This window comes from Zosterops lateralis (genome assembly GCF_965231275.1).
Source record: "Zosterops lateralis genome assembly, chromosome: 14".
Classification (NCBI taxonomy): Eukaryota; Metazoa; Chordata; class Aves; order Passeriformes; family Zosteropidae; genus Zosterops; species Zosterops lateralis.
The window spans coordinates 7,285,919-7,313,844 of record NC_139774.1 but is presented as its reverse complement, the minus strand read 5'-3'; the positions used below and the strand labels follow the sequence as shown (position 1 = coordinate 7,313,844).

The following is a 27,926-nucleotide window of genomic DNA, read 5'->3' as shown; positions in this document are numbered from 1 at the left end:
AGAATGAACTGCTTTGTTCTCCTCTAATCCTCACACTTTCCTGTGCTGTGAAACACAGCACCTCACCTACTACCCCATTGGTACCTTGTCTCTCTATTTCTAGATACTGATGGATTCCTCTAAAACTTCTTTCTGGTACTTTATGAAAAGCATATAGATCTTACTGCTGTCCCAATCACAAGGAGAAAACCACATTGGCTGTCACTCTGTAATGAGGTTTCTGTGTTTTAGTGCTATTGCTTTGTGTAGAACAATTTGGGTAGCCATGAAGAGTATAACTGTCCTCGGGTCAGATGAGAACTGCACAGACCAAGCAATTGCACTAAGTGATGCCTGTACTCCTCACAAAGGCTTCCATCAGAAAGAAAGTTTGAGGAGTAATAGAGCCATAAAAATGGAAAGTGTGCCATCTTATTATGTGACTGATCTTGATTGTTCAGAAAAGGTCACAGACCATGATTAAAAGCCAGAGCATAATCAATGTCAAAGAACCCTAGAAATGAAATTGATACTGACTGAAGCCAGTCTAGTTTTAGGAAAAAAAAAATTAAACTTTTATGCTGACATTAACAATAAGAACTCAGTTGGAAATTGATTTGAAGACCTACTCATATGAAAACGACCATGTCTTGGGAATAACTTTAAAACTCCAACCTTTGCTCTTGGCAGCTTAAGCAACATAAACAGAGATCCACATTAGGATCTGTGTTGGTGGTCAAGGGAACATACTGGGAAATCTGAGCTAAACAGAAGAAAATTAGGAACTGCAGCAGCAGAAGGGAAGATAAATTACTCCAATTATATCAGGAGTGGTCCCTACTGAGATTTTTATACAGTAGTTACTTCAAAAAAAGAAGGTTGTTGAGTTTGGCTCTGGCTCTCCTCCTCTGCCTGGTGGGCACCACCCTTGTATGCGGTGAAAGACCCACAAAGGCAAAGGTACCTGGGGCACATTTGGGAGCTACAGACATTTAGGGCCCAGCTGTGTAGTAGTGAAATGGACAGTCTGTTGTCAGGTAAATTGTTCCAGGCTGTGGAGATTAATGGAAGCTAAATAGCTCTTGTAAAAATGTGACTTCTCTTTTCTCTTAGGTGGCTCAACTCTGAACTCCTTGCTGCTGATCAGACATAAAACATTTAATATAAGTCAACTGGAAAGATAATAATAGCTCATAGGATTAATTGTTGGGTTTGAATTGATTTTTATTTAATCTCCAAAGAAGAGGGTAGCTGATACACTCTGTCTGATGCAGAAGAGGGCACAGCTGGCAGAGGCAATGATAAATCATGCTCACTGAGTAAAAGCAGTGGTAACACTCCAAAGGCAAAAAATGCTGAGAAACAGATGAATTGACCCACTGCTAAACCTGGCACTGCTGCATTTGATCTGGGCACCAACACAGTCTTTCTTTATCCATGTGTCTCCTGCAGGAAGTTCATGGTTGCACAGACACACTATGTCTATGTCAGCACAAACCTGTGCTGCTGCTGCCTTTTCTGTCACCTCCAGCTGCTGCCTCACTGCCTCCTGTGTGCTGGCACTGGCACAGACTGAATGGATGAATGAAATTCACTGATGACTTTTTTTTCCCCCTAATTAGGTCTTCAGCTGCTCCAGTTTTTACCCTGAGGACCAGTGAGACCTCTCTTAGGGCAGCTGTGTAGATTTTATGACAGATGGAATTAGTAGTATAGCCAGAGCTGAGGGTTAAATGCACCTGAGCAATTTTTTACTTGTCTGGATATTTTTATAAGATATTTGACATGCACAAGGATCCTGTCACTTGCCAAAGACCCTGTGCAAGACTTACTGGCTTTGGAGATGGATGAGTCATACCTCCACTTAAAAAAAAATATACTTTTTCTATGCACTACCAGTTTTAAAGCGAAATGTCAAATTATATTGCAATATGAAACTGTACTTAATTTTTTAAAGGATATTTACAGGGAAATTCTCAGTTTACCTAAATAAAAAGTACGTCTTACCTGCATATATAACAATTCCTACTACGGCCTCAGTATTTCTGATGGTACATCCACGAAGCAAGAGGTTTTCAATGTTGAAACCTACGTGTTCATGGTTTGGCTGCTCCCTAGAAGAAATAAAGTCAAATAGAGCAATTAATTTTTCTGTTCTAATGGAGTGTTAAAGAAAATTTCTGTGTGAGTGTTGGAACCCTGGGCAACATGTCTGTTTCAAGTGGAAATCAAGTAATTTTGTCGGCCCTATTTTGCTTTTATTTCTCTCAGTTTCAAGGAAGATTTAAGCAAAAAGTTACAGAGAAATCCAAGTCTTTTAGACTACTTGCACAGTGTGTGTCGTGATGCCAATACAAAGCAAGTTTGGCTTTCACGTGAAACTTTATCTGGCAGATTCAATATCTTATGAAAGAAAACGAGTCATTTTGCAATTTCTTGCAGACAAATTTATTTTAGAAAGATGAGCAGAGATTCAGACAAATACATCTGCACTCTGCAAGAGCCTCTGTCACCATGTCAGCCACCAAAGGTGTTTGTTCAGTCAAGCAGTCCTCAGGCTGAGGAGCGCTTCCTCATTCTCATCCTGGACAGGAGATTTTCATCCTGGCTAAAGATGCCCCATCACATACCAGATCCTTCTGCTTGCAGAACAAACTGGTGACAACCATAAGGTTGGTGCTCCATCAGTCAGGCAATTTGTTACTTGCCTCTGAAAATTCATGGCACACACCTACCCCTACCCACAGCTTTTATTTTACACTGGCAGGTTTCTCCTGAGATCTTTACAAAGCTGAGAGCTTCTATTTCAGGTACTTTGTCTTGTTTTGTTATGTAAAGGTCAGGGTGGGAAAAGACTTTTTTTCCTAGAATAATAATTTCTCTCTACTTTCTATTTGGTATTTTGCATTTCATTTACCAGTAAATAATCTCATCTCTCAAATGAAGGGCAAGGCAAGGTGTTATATCAGAGCTCAGTGCAGTCCTATGCCTAACTGCAGCTGCACATGGTTACATAACTTAAACCAGACAAGGGAAAAGGTGTAGGTGCCAACAACCTAGAGCTGGTGGAATTGTAAAAACATCATGCCAGAAATCTGTTTTTCTTGGAATCTAAATTCAGCCTTGGGGAACTCATTTAATAGGAGCCTTCTTGCATCCCCTTGAACAGAATTTTCTGTGATCAGGCATGTCAGATGGATGTCTCTAAGTTATTTCTCATCATTTTTAACAGAGTGTATTTCTGCTACTTTATGGCAGGCAATAGAGCCTCAATAATTTATTAAGGGTTCTTGGAGAAAACGGTAGCTTGCTTCAAGTAATTTGTGTTTACAAAATAACTCAAATCTCAGCAGACCAAAGACAGAAACTCCACTAACTCTTAGCAAGTAATTTTCCCCAGCAAATTCTTTCTTCTGCCCCTGTAGAGGGGAGAGGAAGGCAGCTAATTGCATGTTCCATCAAGTGAGATAATAAGCATTCACTGAAGAGATTTCTGTAACAGACTTTCAGTTGAGAGTTGAATATTTTGAAGTCAGTCCTGTGTCCTAAGGGTGTGTATTTGTGTGTGTTTTCTTGTGGCATGTCTCCTACATTTCTATAATCTCAGTGCTCTTTGCTAATTGGAGGGATTGCTTCAATTTAGATTCTACCCAGTGGTCCTTGAAGCCAACAACCACAGCCAGCAATCAATACAAACTTGACCTCTTTTTCCCTTGTAAGATACTGCAGCAGAGGAGAAATGGCATTGCCATTAGAGGCACCATTCTCACAGGGCACAGCCTCAAAAACAGATCAGGCACGGTCAGTGCTGATGGGAGAGAACAGAATGGTTCACCCTGTCAGAGAGCTGGCCTTCTGCAGCTCCTCCAGGTGCAACACTCACTGCTCCTTGCAGAGCCATTAACTCCTAGTGTAGCTCCTGGCAAGCTTAGCAAAGCTGGGGCATGGATGGGGATGCCGGAACATTTGTGCAGTTAAATTATTTGCATAATAATGGGGCAGGCATGTGGTCTGGGGCAGCAGGGATTTTGGACAATTCTCTGCTGTGCTGTGGGAATGAGCATGGACTGATGACTGCTCTGAAGAGGGCCTTGGGAAAGGCTGCTCTGAGGTGGAGGGTAAGAGAATTTTAAGACATGAGCCATGACAGAAATTTGCCTTATAATTCATAAATGGGGTTAAATCTGCTGATTTTGCTGTTATGCCTGTGCTGGAATTATTTAATGAAGAAAGACAAAAAAAGAAACATATCCTACTTTTTTTATACTAGTCTAGCGCATTGGTTCAATAGCATTTTACATGCATGTTTGTTTTTTCTACCTTTCTAATAAGAAGAAACTCTGGATTGTTTATTAGATCTTGGAGACCTTTTCCCTGTGGGTGTAAATGTGAAGAAACTAGAACTGGATGAAACATGCAGCTGGATTCCTTTAAACAAATGGAAGGATTTATTTAAAATCTAGCTTAGCCTAATCACCAGGTAAATGTAAATGGGCTTATGTCTAAGTTTTGAAGAGACTTGAAGCTTTGTGAAAATAGTTTTTATGAAATAAATGCAAATGCCTTGCTACAAAACAGAGTCCAAGTCTACATTTTATATTGACTTCTGAATCTGGGAATAGATAATAGTGACAACCATAAATTTCCTCAAAATATGTTACTTCCATCCAATTCCTCCAAGAGTAATATCCAAGTACAGATCCCAAATGTATTTATGGAGAACAAGTACTTACATATAACCTTTGAATTTATTGAGATCATTGTTTGGCATTTCACAGACAATGGTGTTTTGGAAAAATTCCGGTTCAAACACAGTATCCTACAAGAGAAAATACACATATTCTTTTTTTTACTATATACATATATATAAGTACAAAAAAGTAGAGATTATGATTAAAAAATGGTTGGAAAAAATATAAAAGCTTCAGGTATTTTTGCACATTTTGTATACCTTCCAACCCATCTGGCTGAGTATTTTTAGAATGTCTGTTAAGAGAGAATTTTCACCTCTGCTGAATCTTGTTCAACTCTGTGAACTCAACAGGAAAATCAGTTCATATTTAGTTTAGCTAGAAGTATTTGTACAACAGGAGAACAGGAAGATACAAAGGTCACCTGGATTGTTCATTGCTGAAAAAGAAAACTACAAGGCTTCTAGATAGAAAGGGGTACAGAAGAATGGTTCTTCTCTCAAATTTTGTCTCTTTTGATGACAAGAATTTTATGTTTGAAAATTCAAATTGGAAAATGTCATAAAAGGAAAAAAAAATCCTTTCTTCCAGTCTTTTACAGAGAATTGTATTCAATATTCCTAAGCATATCACAGAATCACAGAATGGTTTGGGTTGGAAAGGACCTTAAAGATCAACATGTTACAACCCCTCCCATGGGCAGGGACACCTTCCACTAGACCAGGTTGATTCAGAGCCCAGTTTAACCTGGCCTTGGACACTTCCAGGGACAGGGCACCCAAAATTTCTCTGGATAACCTGTGCCAGAGCCTTGCCCCCCTCAAAGGGAAGAATTGCTTCCTAATATCTCATTTAAACCTACTCTCTGTGAGTTTGGAGCCATTCCCCCTTGTCCTGTCCTTCTATGCTCTTGCAAATAGTCTCTCTCCACCTTTCTTGCATCCTAAACTGAAGAACCAACCCCAGTTCATTTGTATTTCCTCCCTGTTTAAAGAATCACTTTATAGACAGAATTACATCTGAGGGGGTTTTATGCAGTTCATAAATCACATAAGCAAAGCTCAAAGAACAAGGAAGAAGTTGGCACACTAAAACCTGCACTGTTTACACAAACACACTACAATAGAGGTGGTTTTGCCAGCTCTGACTGTCACTATGGCCAGAATTGCATCCCACCCTGTTAATTAACAGGAGTTCTTAGGAACAGGCATTCTTAGGAATACAGTTTATCTCAATATCAACTCAAAGTCTAAAGAAAATTACCAGGAATAGGCAATCTGGGGCATCATTTAGCACGTAGGCATTTTCTGATATAATGGGAGACTTCCTCATGTTAGGAACAACTGAGGTAAAAGTTTGCATTTTGTGTAATGGTAGAGAACCCTGTTCTCCTCTAAAAAAAAGAGAAATAGATAGAAAACCTAACATGTAAACTAGAACTACGAGACAAAAATGCAACATTTAAAAAGATGTTAAGTTGCCACTTTACTGTTTTTCTGCTAAATCTCTACATATTAAAATTCCCAGTGTTTCTCAGGAACAAAACCTGTCCCTGATTGTCACTGGAAGGCACTGGAAAAGGCCTGTGCTGTGTGCTATGGCATCCACAATAAGAGAAAGCCTATAATTGTTTTTGCAAAGTGATTTCCATTTGAACAACAAGAAAATAACACTGGAGCTAACAGGAGTACAGCACCTGATCTCAACCGGCCACGGAAATGGTGAGCTTTTATTTAATGTCTGGTTGCTTCCTGGCAGCTGTGACCCACACACCAGTAACCCCAGAAGATCTTCCTACTGGCACTGGTACTAATTGCTAAATAAATTAATGTAATTCCTAGAATTATCAGTGAGGCTTTATTTCCTGTCTGCTGGAGTGATTCCAATGGAACAAAGGTTTCCTACTCACATGCTACCACTCCTTAAACTTGTTCTGGGTTGTTTGAAAAACTACCCTGCTGTATTTTTAAAGATACTTGGAAATGTAACAACTCTTCCTAAATCATATTTTCTAGTTTACTTCAGGTTTATCCAACATGAGCCAAGTGAATATAGCAGTAAAGTGTAAAAAGGAAACAATACTATCTATGAAAAAGAAATGGTGATTTTAAGAATTCAAACTGAATCACAAACTGATGCCAAACATAATTTATTTTAAATTTGAATTTACCTTGAGTTCCTATTAAACTGTTCAATATAGACCTACACAGGATTCCATTCTTTAATTTTTTCCCACCCAGTGTGCCTTAGAGCAGCTCCCAGTTGAGCCACCACACCTCCACCTGTCTGAGAAGTGAGTGTGGTGTGTCGGCCACAACGGAGACACAGAATCCATAAGGAAACCTGTGGATGCTTTGGCAGGGGACCATGAGCTTCCTTCCAGCTGCCATGCAGAAATAAATCCCTCAGTGTAGTGGCTTTGCTGGGGCACAATGGCCATAGCTGGAGACAAACTGCCCATGGGCTGCATTTCAGGCTCACCTGGCTGCTGAAGCCCATCACCACCTGCCGCTGTTTGAGGTTGGTCTCCCCATCGAGGTTGGCAGTCTCCAGGTGACAGATCCCCTTCTGATCAGAGGAGTAGAGCAGCAGGATGTCTGCTGGGATGATCTCGTTACACTGCAGCTGCACAAAGTCCCCCACTCTGACATCTTTCCAGCACTTCTCCACGTAAGCATGTTCCTCCCTGTTGCATTAAAAGCAGATCAAAGGTGGTGAGATGAGTGACTTTAGGAAGGCAGGACTGCTGGGTTGTGGGGCTTCAAAAAGAGAAAATCAGGGATGGGGACACACTGACCGTTTTTTAAAGGACACAGCACAGAGGCTAGAAATTAATGGTTCAGGCATTTCCATAGCAGCACTCCACCATATGTCACATTCAAACTAAATATTTACATGGAATAAAAAATTTACAGCAGTTCTCTTTCATTCTAGCACTGGTCCTATAAACTGCACAGCAAAATATAGAAGGCAGTTCAGACTAACAGAGGTATTTTTGAGTATCTTACTGAAGAAATTTAGACTATTGTTTTTGTCTCTGACTGTTTCCTAGATACTTTCCATCATCATCATATAGATCCTGAAAGAAGCAAATTGATACCTCAGCCACACTTGCTTCAGGTCTCTCCAGTTTGTAATTCTCCAGAGGTAGTTACAAATCTTGAGCTTAGTGCACAGAAACAACTTCAAAAGGTAGATGAGTTGACAAATGATCCCTTAGTATTAAGCAAAAAAAAACCCCCAACCAACAAATACAAGAGCCGAAGTTTAATAGAAAAGTTAAAGTGAGAAACAAAGAGCTCCTAACTAAAAAAAAAAATTAAAAAAAAAAAAAAAAAAAAAGGAAAAGAGCCTATGGGGTTCAAGGAAAAGAAATTGCTATTTCATCAACAAACTAAATTCAGCAAATAGCAGACTTTTTTTGACATTGCATTTTCAGTAATTAATCCTTCAACTGCTCTTAACCATCTAAGCAGACCAGAAACTGCTCAAAAAGCTTTAAAATAAGTTAATTAGAAAAATGCACTGCAACAATGGCTTGGTTCCTCTAACTCCTTGAAAAGAAATTATTTTTTCAGCATGAATAACTGAATCATCTTATGCCTTGCTCTTTGAGAGAGAAAATGCTCATGATAAACAATAAAAGTCCTTTTGTAATGACTCAGAGTCTCATTTTTAGTTAAGTTTTTAATCATCCCCATCTATTGCATGGAGAATAGTGTCTTTCATTGAAGTGTTTGCATCATGAGAAGGGGAGAAGTGATAGAAGAGATAAAGCGTTTTGCTACAGTTCAAAGCACATATCCAAGCACTGCTTCACAGCCAGGCCAAGGGCTGCCTCCTGATAACCTACTTTCCTGGCTTTCTGCAGAGCAGAGCCAGCCACTGCTGCCAGGCAAACCCTCACACTTGGCTTGTGCCCTCATCTGCAACACAGCATCAACTAACAATTACCTGTACAGGTTATGCAAGAAGTTAAATTCTGCCCATTTCCCAGGAGTACTCACTTTTTAGTCAAAAAAAGAACCTCCCAACCTCATTATTTGAATCCCTTTACTGCTGCTTTTGAAGAACTTACTACATGATGGGGGTTGTAGCAATATTTTTTCATCTTGAATTAATTTTTCTTTCCTGAATTTTTCATTCTTATTTTGTCTAGCTCTACTTACCTGCATGTCCTTTTTCTTTTCCACAACAACAGACATAAAAGACCACACTGAAGAACAGAGGTTTGTTGTAAATTAACTAGATGCTGCTATGCATTTAAAAAAATAATAATCTAAAAGTATTTTAGGGAGTGTATGCTGAGTATTTAATCCTCTACAAAGCAGATCCTAAGTTAATATAACAAATCAACTATGTAACTAGCAATCCTTTCCATGCCAAACACCTTCTGGATAGGATTTCTTAATTTGTTTGTTTAAAACATGAAAGAAAGAGTTCAAGATCAGTTTAGAGGAAGTAGATGTCTTGTCTTGACATCCTAGACATTTGGATGCCATTTATAGTTTGCATATAATATTTGCTGTGGCTTCTGCAGGGCAATCCTACCTCTCTGTACGTCATCTCTTGCACAATTCAGAAGTTTACAGAGCATATTTCAGATTTGGCCCACTCATAAAATGCTATAGAAGGGGCTTGTCCACCTGCCTGTGTTCTACATCAGCTGAAAGAAACCAGATTAGCCCAAATAATCCACAGAAATCACAGATTTGTAATACTTTTTCAAAAACTCCCTATGAAACCTACGTTACACGTAAAGCTTCAGGGTTCTATCCAATCACTAATTACAGAAGAGACAGTGAGTCAGAAAAGCCAAATGACCTCTTTCAGATCAGGGGAAAAGCCTTAGCACAGGGACTGCAGTTCAGGCATTGCTGGAATCCCAAACCTGCATTCAGGGGAACTGTCACTCTGTCCCAGTGAGTATTCAAAGAACACACATTTTCTGCCCCTGAACAAAACTCTTCATCTGGACCCATAAGATTAAAAATTTGTTATAGTACAAAGCTTTTCTACAACTTTGTAGGGAATTGCCAGGGGATGAAAGGAAGAAAAGTACTTCACGATGGAACTGGTGCACCCCACGGCAGCTCTGTCCTAGTTGTCTAACAAGATTTTTCAGATGAAGCAGTTTCCTTTAGCAATTCCTGTAACTGGGAACACTGCCCATTTTCTGCTCAGTGATTAAAGTTAATAGCACAAGCTCTGGTTGCTAAATAAACAGAGGAGCCTAATAAACCCAGAATGGTCTGATGGGAAACATATAAAAAGGGCAAATGTGTTGAACCAATAAAATAAACAAGATGTGGTGATTTCCAATAGGTGAGAATCTGGATACTTGGTTCTCATAGCATGGGGTATCAGGGCTGTGGAACACTGAAGACAAGATGTAAAAGTTCCTCAATCTCTTCTCTCTTTCACCAGGCAATTTATCAAAAACACATTCAAAAAGTGTTCCCTTGCTAATAGATGTCATGATGATGCCCATCAGAGGATACTGCCAATGAAAAGAGGCCTTGAACAGTCAAAATGATGTCTGCCAGAACTGTAATTGAACTCATCAAATCTGAGCAGAAGGCCTGAACTAAACAGATTTTATGAAGTCATTTCTGGGAAAAATAAAAAGGCCATAAAAAAAGTCCTGCTGCAGTTGGAGACCATGGGGGAACTTGAATAAATTATTGACTTTGTGTCAACAATTTGATTTCACTTTCTTGAATTCAATAATGATAAATTTCAAACAAAAACTGGATCAAAATGCATGATGAATGGAGGGAAATAAAAAATATTGTTCTGCTATACAGAAAAGATTAAATAAAAGTATTTTTTCACATGCACTCCACAGCATGTGTGTCTCCTAGATTGTCTTAGGGAAAGATCTTCAGAAATCTTTGTCATCTACAAACATTTTGTCAGACAATTAGTCCAGTGAATCTTATTCCCTAGAATTACTGCAAGCTCCATCTTGGGGTGCTTTGCAGTTCAAAATAAAGATATTGTTTGCCCTGCATTATACACCCCCAAAACTGTCACAGGTCATGGCACCTAGAAAAATGTATCAGTGTCATCAGCAGAGAAACCTACATGTTTATATTTTGTTGTATATAAATTTGTGGGAATATTATATTTGAAAATGGCCTCCTTCAAGCACCACCTATTTTATAGAAAACACCAATATTCTGGGATCCTGGTTCTACATGGGCAATGGCTTGAATCACACAGCTGCTTACCCTTCACAGTATTTTTTTGAAAATAAAAATCTTGCACAGTTTTATGCTATCAAAGATTATATCAGCTTTTATATGCAAGGCCCTCACAAAGTATTTTCAAAGATCACTTCATGTCCAGAACCTCACCATTAGGAGTTACTGCCACAGAACAAAAAAAAAGACAACAAAGGAGCAGATTTAGGACTCAAGGAAGGCAGGAACTAGATCAGACAGGAACTGATTGTGAACACTGTCCATAGGTCAGAGTACAGCACAGGTGGCTGATAATGTTGGGCTGCAGATACTTCCTGAGCATGGCCAGGTGCCACGGTGTGCCTGTGGGTTTGTCATTGGCCCCTGCCACGGCCCCATCCCACCCAGGAGGGTTTTTGTGCCAGCACATCAGCCCAGCATCACCAACCATGGCACTGAGCAGCGGCCAGTCCTGTACCAGCCCCAGCCTCCCTCCACAGCACCAAACTCTCAGGATTTGAGGACTATGTTAAGATAGTAAAAGATTCTTTTAAAAATAACTGGAATGAAATCTTTCTAAAGTCTAATAAAGTACATACACTTATATCACGCTGGCATTCCAAATTCCTCAATGCTAATAACAGATCCTATCTTCTTCTGTGCTTAAACTGCCCATAGCATCATAACAAATAACTTATTTTCTCAATGATACAAGCCTTTACTCAACTTCTGTAACCAATTGAAGTTTACATAAACTATAAGTAAGTACAAGAATTTTATAAATGTATTACTTGTTCATATAAATGGTTTTGGATTTCTTTTAAATTGGCATTGAAGAAATAAAATAAAATATAAACAGCATGATGCTTAGACTTTACAAGGTTAATTTTGTAAATTGTAGATTCTTGTATTTAGGAAAATTTGGGTTTTTTTTTTTTACTGCCTTGAACAAAATACTATTGTTACAATTCTTCCTAGCACCAGCTGGAAGGAACAGATAATTCCAAGGTCACTCAGCTAATGTCTCCTAATCATTAGCATTAGTTTCTAGGGGCTCTTATTAACTTGTGAAGTTTCTGGAAAGCACAGCCTACATCAGCTTTTTTATATCCATATCCTTATATGACCACGTAGCTCTTGAGGTCACATTGTAGAAATCTGCCACTCTGGGTTTTAACAGCATTTTAAAAGTTTAGGCAGTTAATATGAGTCTTAATTCCATGAAACCATGATTCTGCAAGTCTTTGAGCCAAAGCCAGAGATTCTTATTTATTTGATCTTAATGTTTAGTCATTAGCTCCTGCTGCTGTCAGCTAAGCCATTGCACCTTTTCTGTGAAGCAGCTTTAAATGCCTTGGCAGGTAATAGATCTTGAAGAAAGCTCTGATAAAGCAATACACGAACCAGTGGTAGCTTTACTAATGTATTTAATGGATTTTCTTCCACAGAGACCAAGGATCCTCACTGTAGTGATACACCCTGACTGACAACAATTACTAGCTCACAGCTCTTCCATTTTCAAGTGGGGCTGCCTGGACCAGCTGAGAGTTGGTTTGCATTTAGTCAGTTCAGTATGCCCCATAATTCTTCACAACTGAATCATCATATCCCACATAAGGTGTTTAATTTTCTTCATGATTTTGGTACCCCTGGTTTCAAGCAGTGTCATGGTGACATAGCACACCTGAGTGTACTGTTGGTTAAGGACATTTTCTCAGCTCACTGGGAGGTTGATGAATATCTCAAGCAGAAGGCACTGTTTGTGCCTTCAGTCAAACTCACTGCTTATTCAGGTATCCACAAATTGGCACAAAATTTCCATAGTACATGAAATACAGACAAAAATTATAGGGATGACAGAGTAGGGGGTGCCCATTGCCAGAGAACAGCACACTCATGTTTGATGTTAGGCAGGGGGGTAGCAGTTGGCAGCTGCTCTGAGTAGGTGCTTTGTGGCTGTCACAGAAATGCACCTGCTCAGGAGGTCTTCAGCCTCCAACTGATGACATTCCTGCACTGTTCAGGGAAGGTACCACTGAGGTGTAGAAGCCTTGATTTTGCTATGTCCAAGAAAACCAATTGCAATTTTGCCTGTGGTGAGCTTTTGAGTGGGAAACAGGCTTTAGACTTTTTCTTTTTGTGTATAAAATGAACCCATTAAAGCCTCCAGCAGGCTCCTGGTCTTTAAAGTTACACTTTGTCAGAAAACAAAAATAATAAAGCAGAAAGAAAAGGCTCTTTAACAAGTGAAAACTCAGTGCTGCTGACCAACACTTTAATTCAAAGTGTTGGCAAGAAATCTTTCTGCTCACTGTGCCCTTGGCAGAATGGGATTTTCCTCACATCTTGCTTTCTACTGTACAAAGTTTTGGGTTCACCTTGGGCTGAATGACTTGCATATGATATTTCCTGATCCAGAGAAAAACTGTTTTTCTTTACACTCTGAGATGTGATAGTAAGTCAATTCCTGTCTTCAAGCATGCCTCTCACCCTTTTCTCTGCTTTCTTCCAGGTGCCCCATACCTCTGTTGGTCACTGCATCCCTGGCCAGTCCCAGGGACTATCCCAGACGGGGAACATCCACAGGAGGCACAATCTCTCCTCTGTTCAGAAATCCAGATTAACAGAGGATATGAAGGAGGTTCAAACTGAAGGGCAACCTTTGCCTTTGCTGCCCAGCTTCCCACAGAAAACATAAAGTAGCCTGTATATATGGACAGCTGTAGGCAAGCAAACCTCCATTGCTGTCAGAGAGAAAATTGCAGCACAGAATTACTTCAATCAGCTGAAAAAAAATTAAGTCTCTTTCAAAACAGTGGGTCCAGATTAAGCCACTTTCAGCTTTCCAGCTGTTGGCAGTTCTGATTTCATGCAACACAGCTATGAGCACTTTGTGTTTTCTTTCTTTCATACCTCTGCTCTAGGGCTAACCCAGTGTTAGTGCTGGTGCAAAAATCTTTAAATGTTCTAAACCCTTCCACTAAGCAGACAAAGAGTCAGAGTGAAGGCCAGGCTAAATCTTTTGTACCACAGACATTTGAGAGGAGGAGATTGATGCTTGTAGGAACTACCTGAAAACCACAGGGCACGAAAGCATTACAGAGGAACTTGTTATGGAAAGAATAATCAGACTACCTCATTTATTGGCTTACCTACTTCTCCAAAAGGCCCACAGGATGATTCAAGACATATAAACAAGGTTTCTCTGAGTCACTGTCTCAGATATCTGAATTTGGGTTCTTAAAATTAAGAAATAGGCATAGCTTAAATAGTGTTAATGTTTTTGTGGCTGCTGCCCTGCCATAGTGAATTGTGCACAGCCCTTGTATTTTTATTTTACTGTCTACTAAAATGCTGAGGAAAGAGTAGATTTAATCTTCCAAAAACTTGAAAACGATGCAAAAATCTGTCTGGATGCTATGGAGTATTTACAGAACTTGATATAACCCTTGGGGTATATTACAGTCAAGCTATATAATAATTACCTATCAGTTAATTCCTTGAACATTATAGAACTTTAAGAAAATTGAATAATAACTTCTAGCACCTGTTGCATTGGCATTCACTTTCAGGTTTGTGTACCATATTCAGTGCTGGCCCCTGTTAGTAAGTTGATGACAAACTGAAGAGAGTTTAGAGAAAGATAACCAGGGGAGGTTTGGAGGGACTGACTGACACGAAAGACAAAAAGAAAAATCTATGCCAGTCCTGACTAAAAGGTCTCTGGGTCTTGTATATAGGGAAAGCCTTATAAAATAAGGCTTTAAAAAAAAGCTGTGAAGAATCATGGCTCAGGCTGCTGCTTCAGTAGAAGAGGATTATGGGAAAGAGACTCAGCTGAATTAGAGGTAGAAAAACAAATAATGTAACCATTGTCTGTTCACATCGTGGTGTTTGGTCATTGGTTGAATTATGTTTGTTATGATTTAAAACTGTGTAACTCATAATGGACTAACTGCTTAAAAAGGCCTGGTTTTTGCAATAAAGGGCTCTCATTTGCACCTGCCTGGGGACTCTGCATCACTACAGACCCACACCCACATCTGGGTACAACAAAACGAATATGATAAAAATCACACATATTCGAAGATTTTAATTAACTGTTATGGATAGAGTCTAACTAATTAGGATTCCATGAAATCAGGCGACTTGAGAAATTTAAATGTAATTAAAGAGGGATACTGAAGTTTAGTATCCTAGAAAATGCTTTTGCATTTTGTAGTAATGGAACTCCACCTTGCTTGGAAAATTTTAAAGTGGACAAAGTATACTTCAAAGAACACCATGAGAAAGCAGGCATTTTCACATAGGTCTGTACCATCTGCAACTCAAGTTTTTGTTCTCTCCTTTTGGTGTTGTGTGATTTGTTCCAACAGCACAGCAGTTTGTCTACAGAGTATGATTCCAAAAGATTTGGTTCCAAAAGTACAAACTCCTCAATCAAACATCCAGGTTATTGCATCTCCTCAAGACACTTTAATGCCTATTAATTGTTTCTCATTTTTTCAATTAAACATTCTCTAAATACACTACTGGAAGTGTCTTTTCTTTCATTTAACCAGAACACTAGATTTCCCATTTCAGCTGATCTCTGTGAAAAGAAAATTAGAACAAATATGTTTACAGGCCAGCCTATTTAATTTTAATTTGCTCTCTGTTGAAAGAAGACAAGTTATTGCGCTTCCCTTGGTCTTCAAGAAAGTTTTGGAGAACATTCAGCATCTGGAAAAGTTTGGTTTGCCTTTCTATTTATTTTGGAACAGGTGCCAGAGTTCTTATTAAAATCTGAAATAAAGACAACAAATACTCCAAGATTACCTCTTAAAATCTAAGTAATATTTCATCTAGGATGGAAGACCAGTTGTTGTATTAGAAACAACTTTTCGCTGCCAGAAGATCAACAAAATTTGCAGTGTCTCAAAAAGACTTTCACCTGTGTTAAAACAATTACCTATTTTCATGATTCATATGGAAGAACATTAGAAAACATCATGCCCTTCCATGACTTTGCAGCTAGCAAGAAGAACAAGAAATATCAGCTTCCTGAAGCACCAGAGAAGCCTGATGAAATTATTCATAATATAATGAGCTGTAGTGACTGGTCTGATGGCAATTGTTATTACCCACAGTTTTCCCAGACAGGATGAATGCTGTAGTCTAAAGCCTTTTTCATTTTCCTTTCCCTTACATCACCTTTTAGGGCCATAAAACTTTGGTGAAAGACAAGATCCTAGACAAGACTGATTCATAGATCAAAATCTTTTTTATGGGATGGAATAACCAATTTTAAGGCAGGCCCATCTCGTGTTTTTGCATAACAACCTTGACTCTGGATCTGAATATATGTTGTAATTTCATGGTGGACATTTTCCCCTTAAACAAAATAAATTCTAATGTATTCCCTACTTCTCATGTTCCCACAGTAAAAGGCTTTCAGATCTAAACTGACATGTTTTCTGTGGGTAAAGAGGAAATAAATAAGATCCCTCTGCAGATTTATTCATTAGCCCCTACTGCCCCACTTATTCTGTCCTGTACTGGTTTTAACAAGTATTAACAAATAATCCATTACTCAAAGGCTAATGCAACACTGGGAAAGCTAGAAAATTCAACCAGACTGAAATTTCAAAGATAGGCAGTAGAGGCAGTTTGTCACCCTACCCAAAGAGCTGCAATTCTGGACATTATTTACCACGGAAGAGATCTTAAATCCACAATATTAAGAAAATTGTAAAATGCCAGCTTTTTAAAAAAAGTTGGCAAGGAGAGGACTGCAGTTTTTTTTCCTGACAAATCATTATCTATATGTGAGCTTAAGTTTAGCCCCTAAACAAGCAAACTTACTGCTTTCCTGTTTAACATAAAAATAAAAAATAAAAATAAAAAATAACATAAAAATAAAAATCTGACAAACATACGCAGGGGAGACAAACAGAAATGACAGCCCCATGTGATAAAAGCCAGAGTTCTGCAAGATCTCGCTCATGAAAGGACATGTTAAATAAAGTGCTGTTGATTAATTTGAGGGATGACAGGCACATTCACGGAGATGGAAAGTTTTGCACTTCTGACTCTCAGATGTGATATTTTATCAGGGAGAAGTAATTTGCTATTTTGCTGAAAGAACAGTTTTGATACAATAAAACATAATTTTCCATCTTCTGAATGTCTTAAAAGCAAGAAGTCATGAAACACTTTGAAGAAGTGAGCACAGACACTTGTAGTTAATTCATTTAAAGGTGACTAAACAGAGGCATATATTACTATCCTTCATTTCTAGACTGTTTTTACAGATGCATTTTACATACTACCTAAGAAAGAAAAATAACTCAAAGCTAGTGAACAATGTGGAGTATAAAATAAAATGTAGTTCAAAGGGCCAGGTTTTAAAGTGATTTCTTAGCATCTAAGAATGCAAACAAATCCCATGACAGATCTTGTTCTGTGCCACCTTATGTTGATAGAAATAAACTCTCTTGAAAATGTCTTAGAAATTCAGCTTCTTGTAGCTCTTTAAGCACCTATTTTCAGTGCATGGCATGTCTAAGAGGCTGACAGACACACCAATATAATGAAACTCAAATTCCCAGTACAAATATGCTTAAAAAACCCCCCAAACCAAGCAACTCTCCCTGTATGAGAACAAACACCAGGTGATATATAGTGGTCATGACTTTGCCCTATTTCACCTAACGACTGCAGTTTTCCAGCAGTTATTTATTAATTTTTTTAAAACAAAAAGCCTCACCATTGCTAAAGGATCTTGAGCCAATGTTTTTGGTAATCAAAGCTATATGAATCTTACCTGCTGTAAATGTAGCATCCCATATGATTGATTTCTTTGTCCAATTTATAGCGCCGGAAGTCCTCCCAAGCATCTTTAATGGCTGTAATGGCCATTATCACACAAATTGGGATCACAGACACCTCTGGCTGGAAAGCATTCAGCACTGGCACAAAATTCAGCAGTGCAATGAACACAAAATAAATATTTGCAAAGCGGTGAAACTGCTCATAGATATTTTTAGGGAGGAAGGTTAAGATGGTATATTTTGTGGTCTCAATTTCATTGGAGTCGTAGTATCTGTTTGGATTTTCCTTCCACCTCTTGCTTCCAAAGGTCAAATTGGAGACAATCACACGCTTATTTTCATTTTTCTTCTTTCTTTTCCTTACTTTCCCTCTCTTCTCCAGCTCCTCATTTTGGATTTCCACATCTGAACCACCACATTGGCAGCAGGATTCCTTGAAAAAATGTTTTTTCCATATCATTGAAGAGAAGCAGCCTGGAACAATCCTCCTTGACATCTTGTTTTTCTTTCAAAAAAAGTTGAAAAAAAAAAAAAAAAGCTTCAAGTTGAAACCCTATAAAGTTAGAAGAGTTCAATAGTCCAAATGAATCCCAAATGGTGGAGAGAAGGCTTGAGACGTCTGAAGCCCAGGGCTGCCTCCTCCACTCCAACCTTTTCCTACCCAGGGACAGGGTAGGGAATCCTGACTCAGCTGCACCAGGTCCTAGAGCCTGCTGGGGCGGCTGCAGCTCCCCTATGCCAAAACCATCCTGAATGTTTTGTTCTTCCCGTCAGCAGATGCCTCCAGGCCCTGTTTAGACCATTTCCCTGGCAGTAGCTCTCTGCTCTCATGAAGTGTCTCTGCTCTAACACAGAGCAGTGGCAAAGCTGAGAATATACACACGACGTTCACAGGTCACTCCAGGAGCTTCAGAATCACTTTATAACCCTGGGAGTTGCCAGGAAGCTCAAAGGTAATGGGCAGAGCTTCATGTCCCAGATGTCAACAGAAGATTGCTACAAGCCTCAGTATAGACAGTATTTCTCTTTTATTTCCTCTACCTGTTGTTTGTTTACATGACCATAACATGGATTATTATTAAACAAACAACCAACCCCCATTCTCCCAAGCTGAGTAAACCGATGATTTTGTAGTCAGAGGAATCATACAGACATAAGCAAGTGAAGTGAAATGTACCTGGATTGCCCCTCAGCCTGATCCTTCTCCCCAGGAGACCCCAAACCTTCCTCTCTCACTCAGATACCCCTTCCCCTTTGATCCTTCTTCCTCTGACACATAAGTATGTCAGCACAGATGAGGGCTAATTGCCAGAAGAGCTAATCACATGCATGTAAACCATAGCATTCTTTATCTCTGTGGCCTGGGCTTAAGGGCAGGTGAAAAAAGGAAAGCACACAAATATTTAAACTTATTTTAAATGAAAACTCCGATCTGCTTCATGATGTAGAGACAAGTTAAACAGCCTCAAGTGAGTACTTGGACAAGATTATTATGGGCTCAATCTTTTCCCTTGAGAAGATCTACCTCTTCTCAAGCTCCAAAAACATTGAGCCCACAGACTACTACTTGGACTCTGATGAAATTGAAATGTTGCAATAAGAATTGCAGGGAAAACATTTCCTCCTTCTGAGTCAGTATTGAGCAAACAGTTTCCTGCAGGTGTTGCTCCAGCTCCAAAGCCAAGCCGGCTGTATTGATCTCTCTGCTTACTGAAAGTCCTACAACTTTTTTCGTCTCCTGATTATGATTCACCTTGATTGTAGTTGATCATTAATTTCTGTCTTACTGGTTTTAGCGTGAAACATCTGAAAGACACTGTTCCAATTTTCTGTACAGCCCCAGTTTTCTGTTCCAGACTTGACTAAGTTCCATTTATCCTCCAGATCCTTCTGCTGCCAGTAGAGGATGTTGTGTGTGTTGGCAAGCTGCTCTGAAAACTTGGAATGAAAACCTGTATGTATCAGCACACACTGTTGTGATATGAAACAATGCCTCAGTGATATTGAGATGATTTAAGTGAAATAAATAAGGCATATTTAAAGGTAGAAAAAATATTTTGTAATGGTTTTTCCAAACTTACAGTATTCTGAAAGGTCAGTGAGGGAGTTACTGTAAAATAAGATGAGCAACATAACAGAAGCAAGGAAGCAAATATTTGATTTAGTTTACTTACTTGTCATATACCCTGGTTTTAGTGAAGTTTATTGTCTTATCATACTGGTATTTTCTGTAGTCTTCAATAGCATCCTTCATCATGCTGGTAAGCAGCACCACAACCAGAGGCAGCATGGTAATCTCCCTGTGGAAGACTTCCACTTGTGGGAAACAGTTCAGAACCGCCAGAAACAAAAAGTAAAGATTACCCAGCCTGAAAAGGTATAAAATAAATTACAAGTAGTCAGAAATTAGAATGTATCCTTTCCTTAATGAACAACTTCCATTCTCTGTCAAAGGAACATTAATAATTTCACTCCTCTACCCCCTTTCCTTTTCTCCAGAATGAATTAGTCAGCTGCTTAACCAAGATGCTAATTTTTCCTTTAGAAGGAATTTAAATTTTCCTTTAGAAGAGCCTGTGACATACATTTTCATACTATTATAGCTAGTTTCAGTTTTCTCACATGTTAGAAACATTATTTGTTGCTGGGATCTTCAAGGTCTTTAATGGCCCCTCACCACTTCAGTCTTGAAAATAAGAACAAAATTAAGCAAATGCCAAACAAGCCTTTAAAAAATAACAAATTAATTACAGAAATGTTTCCATCAGGAGTCCATGAAGGGTTCTGCCAGTGGCAGTTTGAACTAGGAATGGGCCAATCTAGTATAAAGAATGTAAATTTCAAAGCTAGAGACAGATATACAACTTCCATTTCTCTTTATTATGATGATGGTTCCCTGGGCATCTTTTTGACTTGATTCTTTACGGTGAGGGGTTTACATAATTTTAAACCAGCACTTGGAAAGAAAACTACCTTGCACTAGCACATACATATATAATATCTCTACATTAATAGACAGTCACTTTGTGACATTAAAAATATATCAGAACTGAGCTGCTGAAATCCACAGAATTTCATCAGTGTCTCAACACATCCAATGAATTGTTTTTGTGCTCTAAAAATCAGAGGTTTATGCAACACAAAACCAGAAGGATTTTTAAATAAAAACTTGAGTTTTTTACAGAGAACTGTGGCAGCATTCAATTAAAAAACCTGGTCACAGCAGAGCTGAGCACTCCCTGTGCTTGTTTTAATTTGCCATTTCATTGTCAACTGAATGTCATTTTGTTACAAATTATGATCATCTAAGTTTTAGTACTATTGCATCACAAAAACAGCCCTTCTCCATCACACTCAAATATCACTGTTTCAGAGAGAGTTCTTGAATCTGACAGGATATTGAATGACTGTTTTTACCTGTGAAACTGTCTCAAAAGACTTTGGGGCAGAAACGTGAACCATGTGTATTTTGTGGTCTGTATCCTGTTTCTAGAATAAAATGTAGAAACTTGTTTCCAGTCTTCCCAGTGTCTCCCGTTGTCAGGCAGCACAATCCTCCACTTGTTTAGATGGAGCCTTGGTTTGTCTCTGACAGAAGGCAGCAGTGGTGTTGATTCTGATGGAGCCTGGGAGGGACCATGGGCTCCCCGGCGCTGCCAGCGGGGCAAAGCCGAGTCCACGGACAAAGCCATTCACAGCAGGCTGAAAGACAAACGTGTGACAAGTGCTGAAATCCAGTTCCATCCTGGGAGAAAATTCCCTTCGTGTTTTGCGAGCAGAGGTTTAACACAAAGACAATTCTCCTGCTCAGAGCATTGCATGTTTTTTGATTTCAGAACTTCTGCAGAGAATGCACAATAAAAGAATGCAGAATAAAAGACACAACAAAATCTTCAATATGAGAAAATCTATTACTATCTCTAGGGACAAAAAAAAATAAATCTAAAATCTATTTTCTGTGTCTTATAACAGAAAATTGACATAGATAAAGCAAATTTAACAGTGGTAAACATTGGCTTTTCCACCACAAATCCTGTATAATATTTTTCAAATTATAAAGTGCCACCAAATCTATTCAGACACTTTTCTTAAAACGTCTGACTTTGTTACAATACTTTTCCTGTTCGTTCTTATACAGGGACTGGTTCAAGTCTTGAATCTTAATAGCTCAGATAATAGAGAACTGCAGCATCAGCTTAATCACATTTACACACAGGTAACTGTTTTCTGAAGTCTTCAAAGAAATCTAATTTGAAAGGAAAATGCCAGCCAGCACTAAAACAATGGATGTTTTATGGGTTGCAGAGATAAAGGAATTAAATCTCCCAATACTAATCCTTCAATTATCATTGAAAGCTTGTGTTCTGATTTGTTCACACACTCACTGCAGGTGTGATCCAGCCTGCCAGAGCTCGGGCTCCAGCCACACAAGAGTAGGTGCTGTAATGCTCAGTCTGAACACAGCAAAATCTCACTCAAACAGTGTGGGTTTGAGAACTGGAAGCTGCCATACAATACAAGGCACTAAATATGCAAAAGCAAATTAAAAATAAATGTCGCTGGCCTTGTGCAGCTTCAAGGTTCCACTGAACAAAACATGTGAACTGAATCCACCTAATTTAAACTGGGGGAAATACAGAGTATCCAATTTCTTTAGGAAAAAGAACAAAACCCTTAATCATATTCAAAAATATGTTTGAGTCTTGGAGGAAGAGAAAAATACTCTGCCAGTGTGCAAATTAATGAATATTTGACTGAAATCAAAGTTATATTCAACATACACTAACTTAGAGCAATGCCCACAGTGTAATCTTTAAACTGTGGTGCTGAAGGATTTTATAATGAAAAGGAAGAAATTCCATTGTTGGTGGTTACCAAAAAACAAACAGTGAGCACTCAGTGAAAATGTAGTGAAATGATGAAGCTCATATTTTCTAGGTTAAAGGCTGGAAACCTGGAGAATTTTGCCACCTTGTTCTGAGCAATTAACTTCCCAGTTGATTTCAGCTTAAATTAAGATCTGAACAGTGACCCAGATACATGTTGTACTACACACATATTTAACCACATTATACATACATACATACATACATATATATATATATGTAAGTTGCAGGTGATAGAGTTACACACTACCTATCAGAGCACTTCATTCTGTATCTGAGATACATCAAGGTAGGCTAAAATACCTTAGAATTTATAAATTAAAAACCTCCAATAATTTCAGGCATACTGCTAAAAATAAAAGCAGACAAGATTAATTAAGGCAGCTTTACACATAATAGAACCATGTCTTCCACAACTTCCCCTGAGAAACTCTTTCTAAAGCTTCACAAATCACAATTAGGCAAGCCTGCTTGACATTCAAGAGAGGGTCTCTCTGCACTCCATCTCAACAAATTTCCTACTATATAAATGAACTAATGAAATGACTTAGTCAGTTTGGAAATCAGCCCTCCTCCCGACTGTGTTTGAAAGGCAGTAGTCAAATGGTGTCATACTCATGATGAGAGAGGCCAATTGCTGCCATCAGGCACCTGAATGTGTTGCAGGAAATGTAGAGCTGTTCCTCATAAACCACACGGAACTCAGCAAGTGCTCTGTGCTCTCTATGGGGGAATTAAATAACTGCATGCATAATTAAAGCAGCAAGATAATGCCTTTCTTGACTTGTGAACTTCAGTGCTGAGAGTGAAAAAGTAGCAGAAGCAAACAAAACTTTTTTATTTCAGATCACTAAAAACATAAAGGATGCTAAATGTGCCATCAATGTTAGCAGATGACCTAACAGGAAAGAAGAAAGAACTCAAAGATACGTCCTTCTGTAAAATGACAATTTTCTATATTTCAGACGTCTTCTTGCAAGAATATCCCAACTTGCTGTAAGTTTGATGTGTTATATCATCTTCTGTATGGCAGGAAATCTACAAAAAAATTTGCACTCAATTGGTAATATATTTAATGTGTTTGCCCCTTTTGAAACTCTTTCTGAAAGAGCTTCATAAAATCCACTTTCTGCAATTCTAGAATATTTTACACGCTTATTTGATTTATATTTTCACAGAGATATCCTTGAAAGAACCCGTGAAGTGTGGATTTTTTCAACATATTTTTACTAAAGTAGCTGGCTTGCTTTCATCTGGTTAGTGAAGCTTCAGCACCACAATTTATATTCTGAAAGAGAAAGATCAAGGTGATGCAGACTTTTCCAACACCATTATGTTTGGGATTTGCCATCTATTCCACTTCAGCATAGTGATTACAACAAGTACTTTTCCCAGTGCTGGCACACTTAGAACTATTGAAGCCTTGCCTGAGCTCCCCTTTGTCAGCCACTTCTGAAATACTGCCTTCAAAAGGAATCAGTAAGCCCCTGCTTGATTCCTGAGTGGGATTTTGAGACTTTCCATGGGACAAGGTCAGAAACAGCAGAAAGGTCAGGACTGCAGAAAGCTGCTTTGTGCTCATCACTCTGTCCCTGTGCAACAGGATGAGAAATATATGGACAGCCCTTGGCTGAGCTGCAGCTCAGCACCTGTCAGACTTGGAAAGGAGGGGACAGAAAGAAGTCATCTGTGTTCTTAAACTCACAAAAGCTGATAAGTAGGAGGCAGCCAATTCAGGTAAACCGTGCAGGGGAACATTCATGACAATTCCCCCTCTATTGCTATATAATCACACAGCATTAGCTTTTAGTGTCTCATTGTCCACTCTTTGGTAAAGTTCCAGTCAATTAATGTTATCATCATTCTCTAATTGAAAACGTGAAAAGTTTCCGTTTCAAGAAATTGTTTACCCTTCTTTCTTTCTATTCTATTGCTGATGGAGGCACTGTGGGCAGTTTTCAACAGGGCAGACACAGTTTCCCCATCTGTAACTCCCACGTGATTTTCTAGGAGGGCAATCTAGCCTAGGACAAGTCCCCTCCCCTCTTGTGTAGGTGCTCCTCATAATTTCTAGACCCACAGAGATATATTCATTATATACAATTATAATGGATCATTACCTTTTTATTCTTCCTCTTAGAAAAAGCACTCCTCCCCATAGTCCAATTTTTTGTCACTCTTCTCTGTGCTTCCAGGGGAAATACTACAGACTCCAGAGATGACAAAAATCTAAAACATGTCTAGGTATTTCAATTCCTGAACTTCTACATTTGGAATGAGCCAGACAATGAACATAGAAGTGATTAAACTACTATCTGTTTATAGCAAAGGTGACTTACCCATACAGGAGTATGTCAGCCAGACACACAGTTACACTAAGATGTGAGATGATAATTGTGTAAGATGGTGTTAGTGCAGGAGGGTAGATGCAGTACTCACATTATTTCACAAGCTGCATCAAAATGTCTGAAATGTGAAGCAATAACCAAAGTGTGAAAACCTTTGCACCTCTCCCAAAAAGCCATGGAAGAAAGCATGTCCCAGAAAGTTTTCAAGATTTCTATTTGAAGGAAGAATGAAGTGAACAATATGCTGTAAATTAAAATGGTATCATTCACAATGTCATCAGGCAGCTATTGAAAAAAGAAAATTTCTTTGCAACAAAAGGAGCACTGGCATACTTTTTCTGTAGAGTATGGGGTGCCATTTGGTAACTTGTGTCATCAGGCAGTTCAGAGGAACAATGTAAAGAACAATTTTTCTTTGCCATTTGCATGGGGATTAAAATATCCATCTTCTATTAACTAAAAAAAGTGCATCGTGCTATTCCTGGAAGAGGCACTTTTTGCCTAACGGTTTTGTACTCTGGAAAACTTCCTGTTTGTGAAATGCTATTGACAAGCCTGTCTCCTAAGGGGGATTTTGCATATGGAATAAACACGACAGCAATGTAATCACTGCAATAAGCAGCTGTTAACTCTACCTTATAAAAACCAAGGCCTACATTCATGTTTTGAAAGCCTCTTTTATTTTCTTCTTCCTGTATTTAATCAATGAATGAAACTTTCAGCATTGGTAAGGTTGTGCTACATTTCCTACACATCTGTGAAGTCACTCTGTTCATGATTTAGCCTGCACTGTGATAAACTTTCACAGATAGCCCCTGCCTGTATCCATCACATAAAGTATCCAGGGAACATGAACACATTTGAAAAAAAGAGAGAACCAGGATAATTATTTATTCCTTTTGTTAGAAGAGCTGAAAGGCACACTGGGTTGGCAGAGACACAGGGGTCATAGTGGCAAGTTCTTTCCAAGTGTGGTTTATAACATGTACAGATGGATCTGCATATCACAGAACTACATTATACTTGCCTGTCTCAAGCCTTCTCAGGCAGGCCTATGCTTATTTTTAAATTATTTTATATATGTCATATTATAATGGGAAGTTGTAGGCATTTTAATGCAACTTGTGAACTTTCTTTTTAAGGGCTTAACAAGAAAGAAACCAGAAGGAAGATAGCATTATACACCCTGGCATGCAGTAGACACCATTTGGCATTTTTATCCCCAAATGCTTTATCTTCCAGTTGTGAGCACTGCAATTGTAAGCCAGCAAAAACTATTCAGAAATATTTTCCTTTGTTGGAAAAGGGATGCTACAACAGAGCACTGATGGTGTTTTCCTTTTGCATCCTTGTGTTAACACTGGAAAGAGCCCTTCTCAATTTTTTATAGCTAGCCTACATAATTAGCATTCTCCCTGTGATTGCTTCATCTCATCCAACACTAGAGAAAACTTCTCTCTTATAGGATAGGAGCAGACTGCATGAGAGAGCTATGCTGGTGCTATTGGCAAGGAAGGAGAGGTTGTGACATATAATTTACAAATATTTTTTCAAATGCTATCTCTTTTTTGAAGACTATTTTATAGAAAAAAGGTATTATTAACTGTAGCAGAAAGCTCACCAGAAAGTCAGCAATAAGAAAAAAAAAAAAAAATCTCTCTTTTGGGGTTGCCTCATTCCTGCCAAACAGCAGGCTCAGCTGCAGATCTCTGCATCCTAGACACAAAAGGCAGGAGGAAGGAGTCCTGTCTCTCCTGCATATGTAAAAAAAGTTTTACACAATCATGCCTCATGTGCTGTTTATTAAAGGAATCCACATTAAGGATCCACATTAAATGAAAAACAACCTTGTTCATAGGCATATGTAAAAACAAATTTAGAAGGTAGAGATACAAACCAGTCATTTTCAGAGCTATCAAAGAAAGACAAGATCAGCACCTTGTTTTCAAAACTTGTTTTTGGAACTTCAGGGCAAAATTTCAGACATGGTGGAGCTCATTTTTGAAAATCAGTGCAAAAGTGCAGTGGTAGCACTTGCTTTCAGGAGTGCACATTATCAAGACTTATAGCTAAGTAAATTATTCCACATTTTCACTTGATATTTTCACTTCTACATTACCTGTAAATCAAGAAGGTCTCAAATAACACAAATCCCCTCTAAGGCTTAATTCCATTTTCCCAAAATTTTAATATTATTTCCTAATTGAAAGCAGCAGCAGCTTTTCTTCTTCTTGCCCCATATGGATGATGCAGCACCCATTCAAAAGAGCCATTCTGGGGAAGGTTTGACCAGGGAGATAAACGTTACCAAGTGAACTGAGTATTACAGGAATTTCAGCCACAAGCTTTATCTGCTTTGCAATTATCTGCTAGAAAGCTCTTTCACTTCTTGTTGACACTATATAGAATTCTTCCTTAGTCACAGTTCAGAGAAAGTATCATGTAGTTAAGACTAATGGAAAAAGGAGATTGGGGAGAATGAAGAATGCAGTTGTATTGATTAGCAGGACACAGACCACAGCCTAAAATTATCCTGTAGCATTCTATAGTAGAGCTATAATACTTGCAGTGTTAAAGGAACTGCTGGAGTGAAAAAAGAGCTCAAAAAAACTACTTCATTCAAAAATCTTGGTCAGTGCAGACTGTTGTCATTCAATTCACAAGAGAAATGTATTATGGATTAACAATTATATAATGGTTTTGAGTCCAAAGTTTGTGCTTGTGGGGAATAAATAGAAAAGAGCTTTTCATAAATCTATTACGTCATCAGACCACAGACCTTCACTGTTCTATTACTGTATTATATCAACACGTTTTTCATGCCTTGCTTAGATGCTCTTTTCTTGGGGAATAAACAAAAAAAATCTTACAATAATAGGTTAATTATAGGGCTCTTTCCTGAGGCCAGAGCAGATTTCAGGGCTTGATGCAGAACTTTGCTGTAGCTGAGCAGTGCAGAGGCATGTTCAGGCAGCTCTCCCTTCTGCAGGGCTGCAGCTCTGTTATTAAGACTGGTTTCAAAATA

The 27,926-nt window shown here is 38.6% G+C and overlaps 1 protein-coding gene across 1 annotated transcript in view; it reads right to left on the bottom strand.

The window, feature by feature from the left end:
- Nucleotides 1-19,924, bottom strand: part of ATP10B (ATPase phospholipid transporting 10B (putative)) — a gene marked incomplete at both ends in the record, with an annotated part of 48,270 nt that extends 28,346 nt beyond the window's left edge. Inside the window, 5 exons of the mRNA XM_083871513.1 lie at nucleotides 1,987-2,093; nucleotides 4,713-4,798; nucleotides 7,152-7,356; nucleotides 17,661-18,100; nucleotides 19,853-19,924. Coding sequence (XP_083727639.1) covers nucleotides 1,987-2,093; nucleotides 4,713-4,798; nucleotides 7,152-7,356; nucleotides 17,661-18,100; nucleotides 19,853-19,924 — 910 coding nt within the window. The remainder of the gene's footprint in view (nucleotides 1-1,986; nucleotides 2,094-4,712; nucleotides 4,799-7,151; nucleotides 7,357-17,660; nucleotides 18,101-19,852) is intronic.
- Between the last annotated feature and the right edge of the window lie 8,002 nt (nucleotides 19,925-27,926).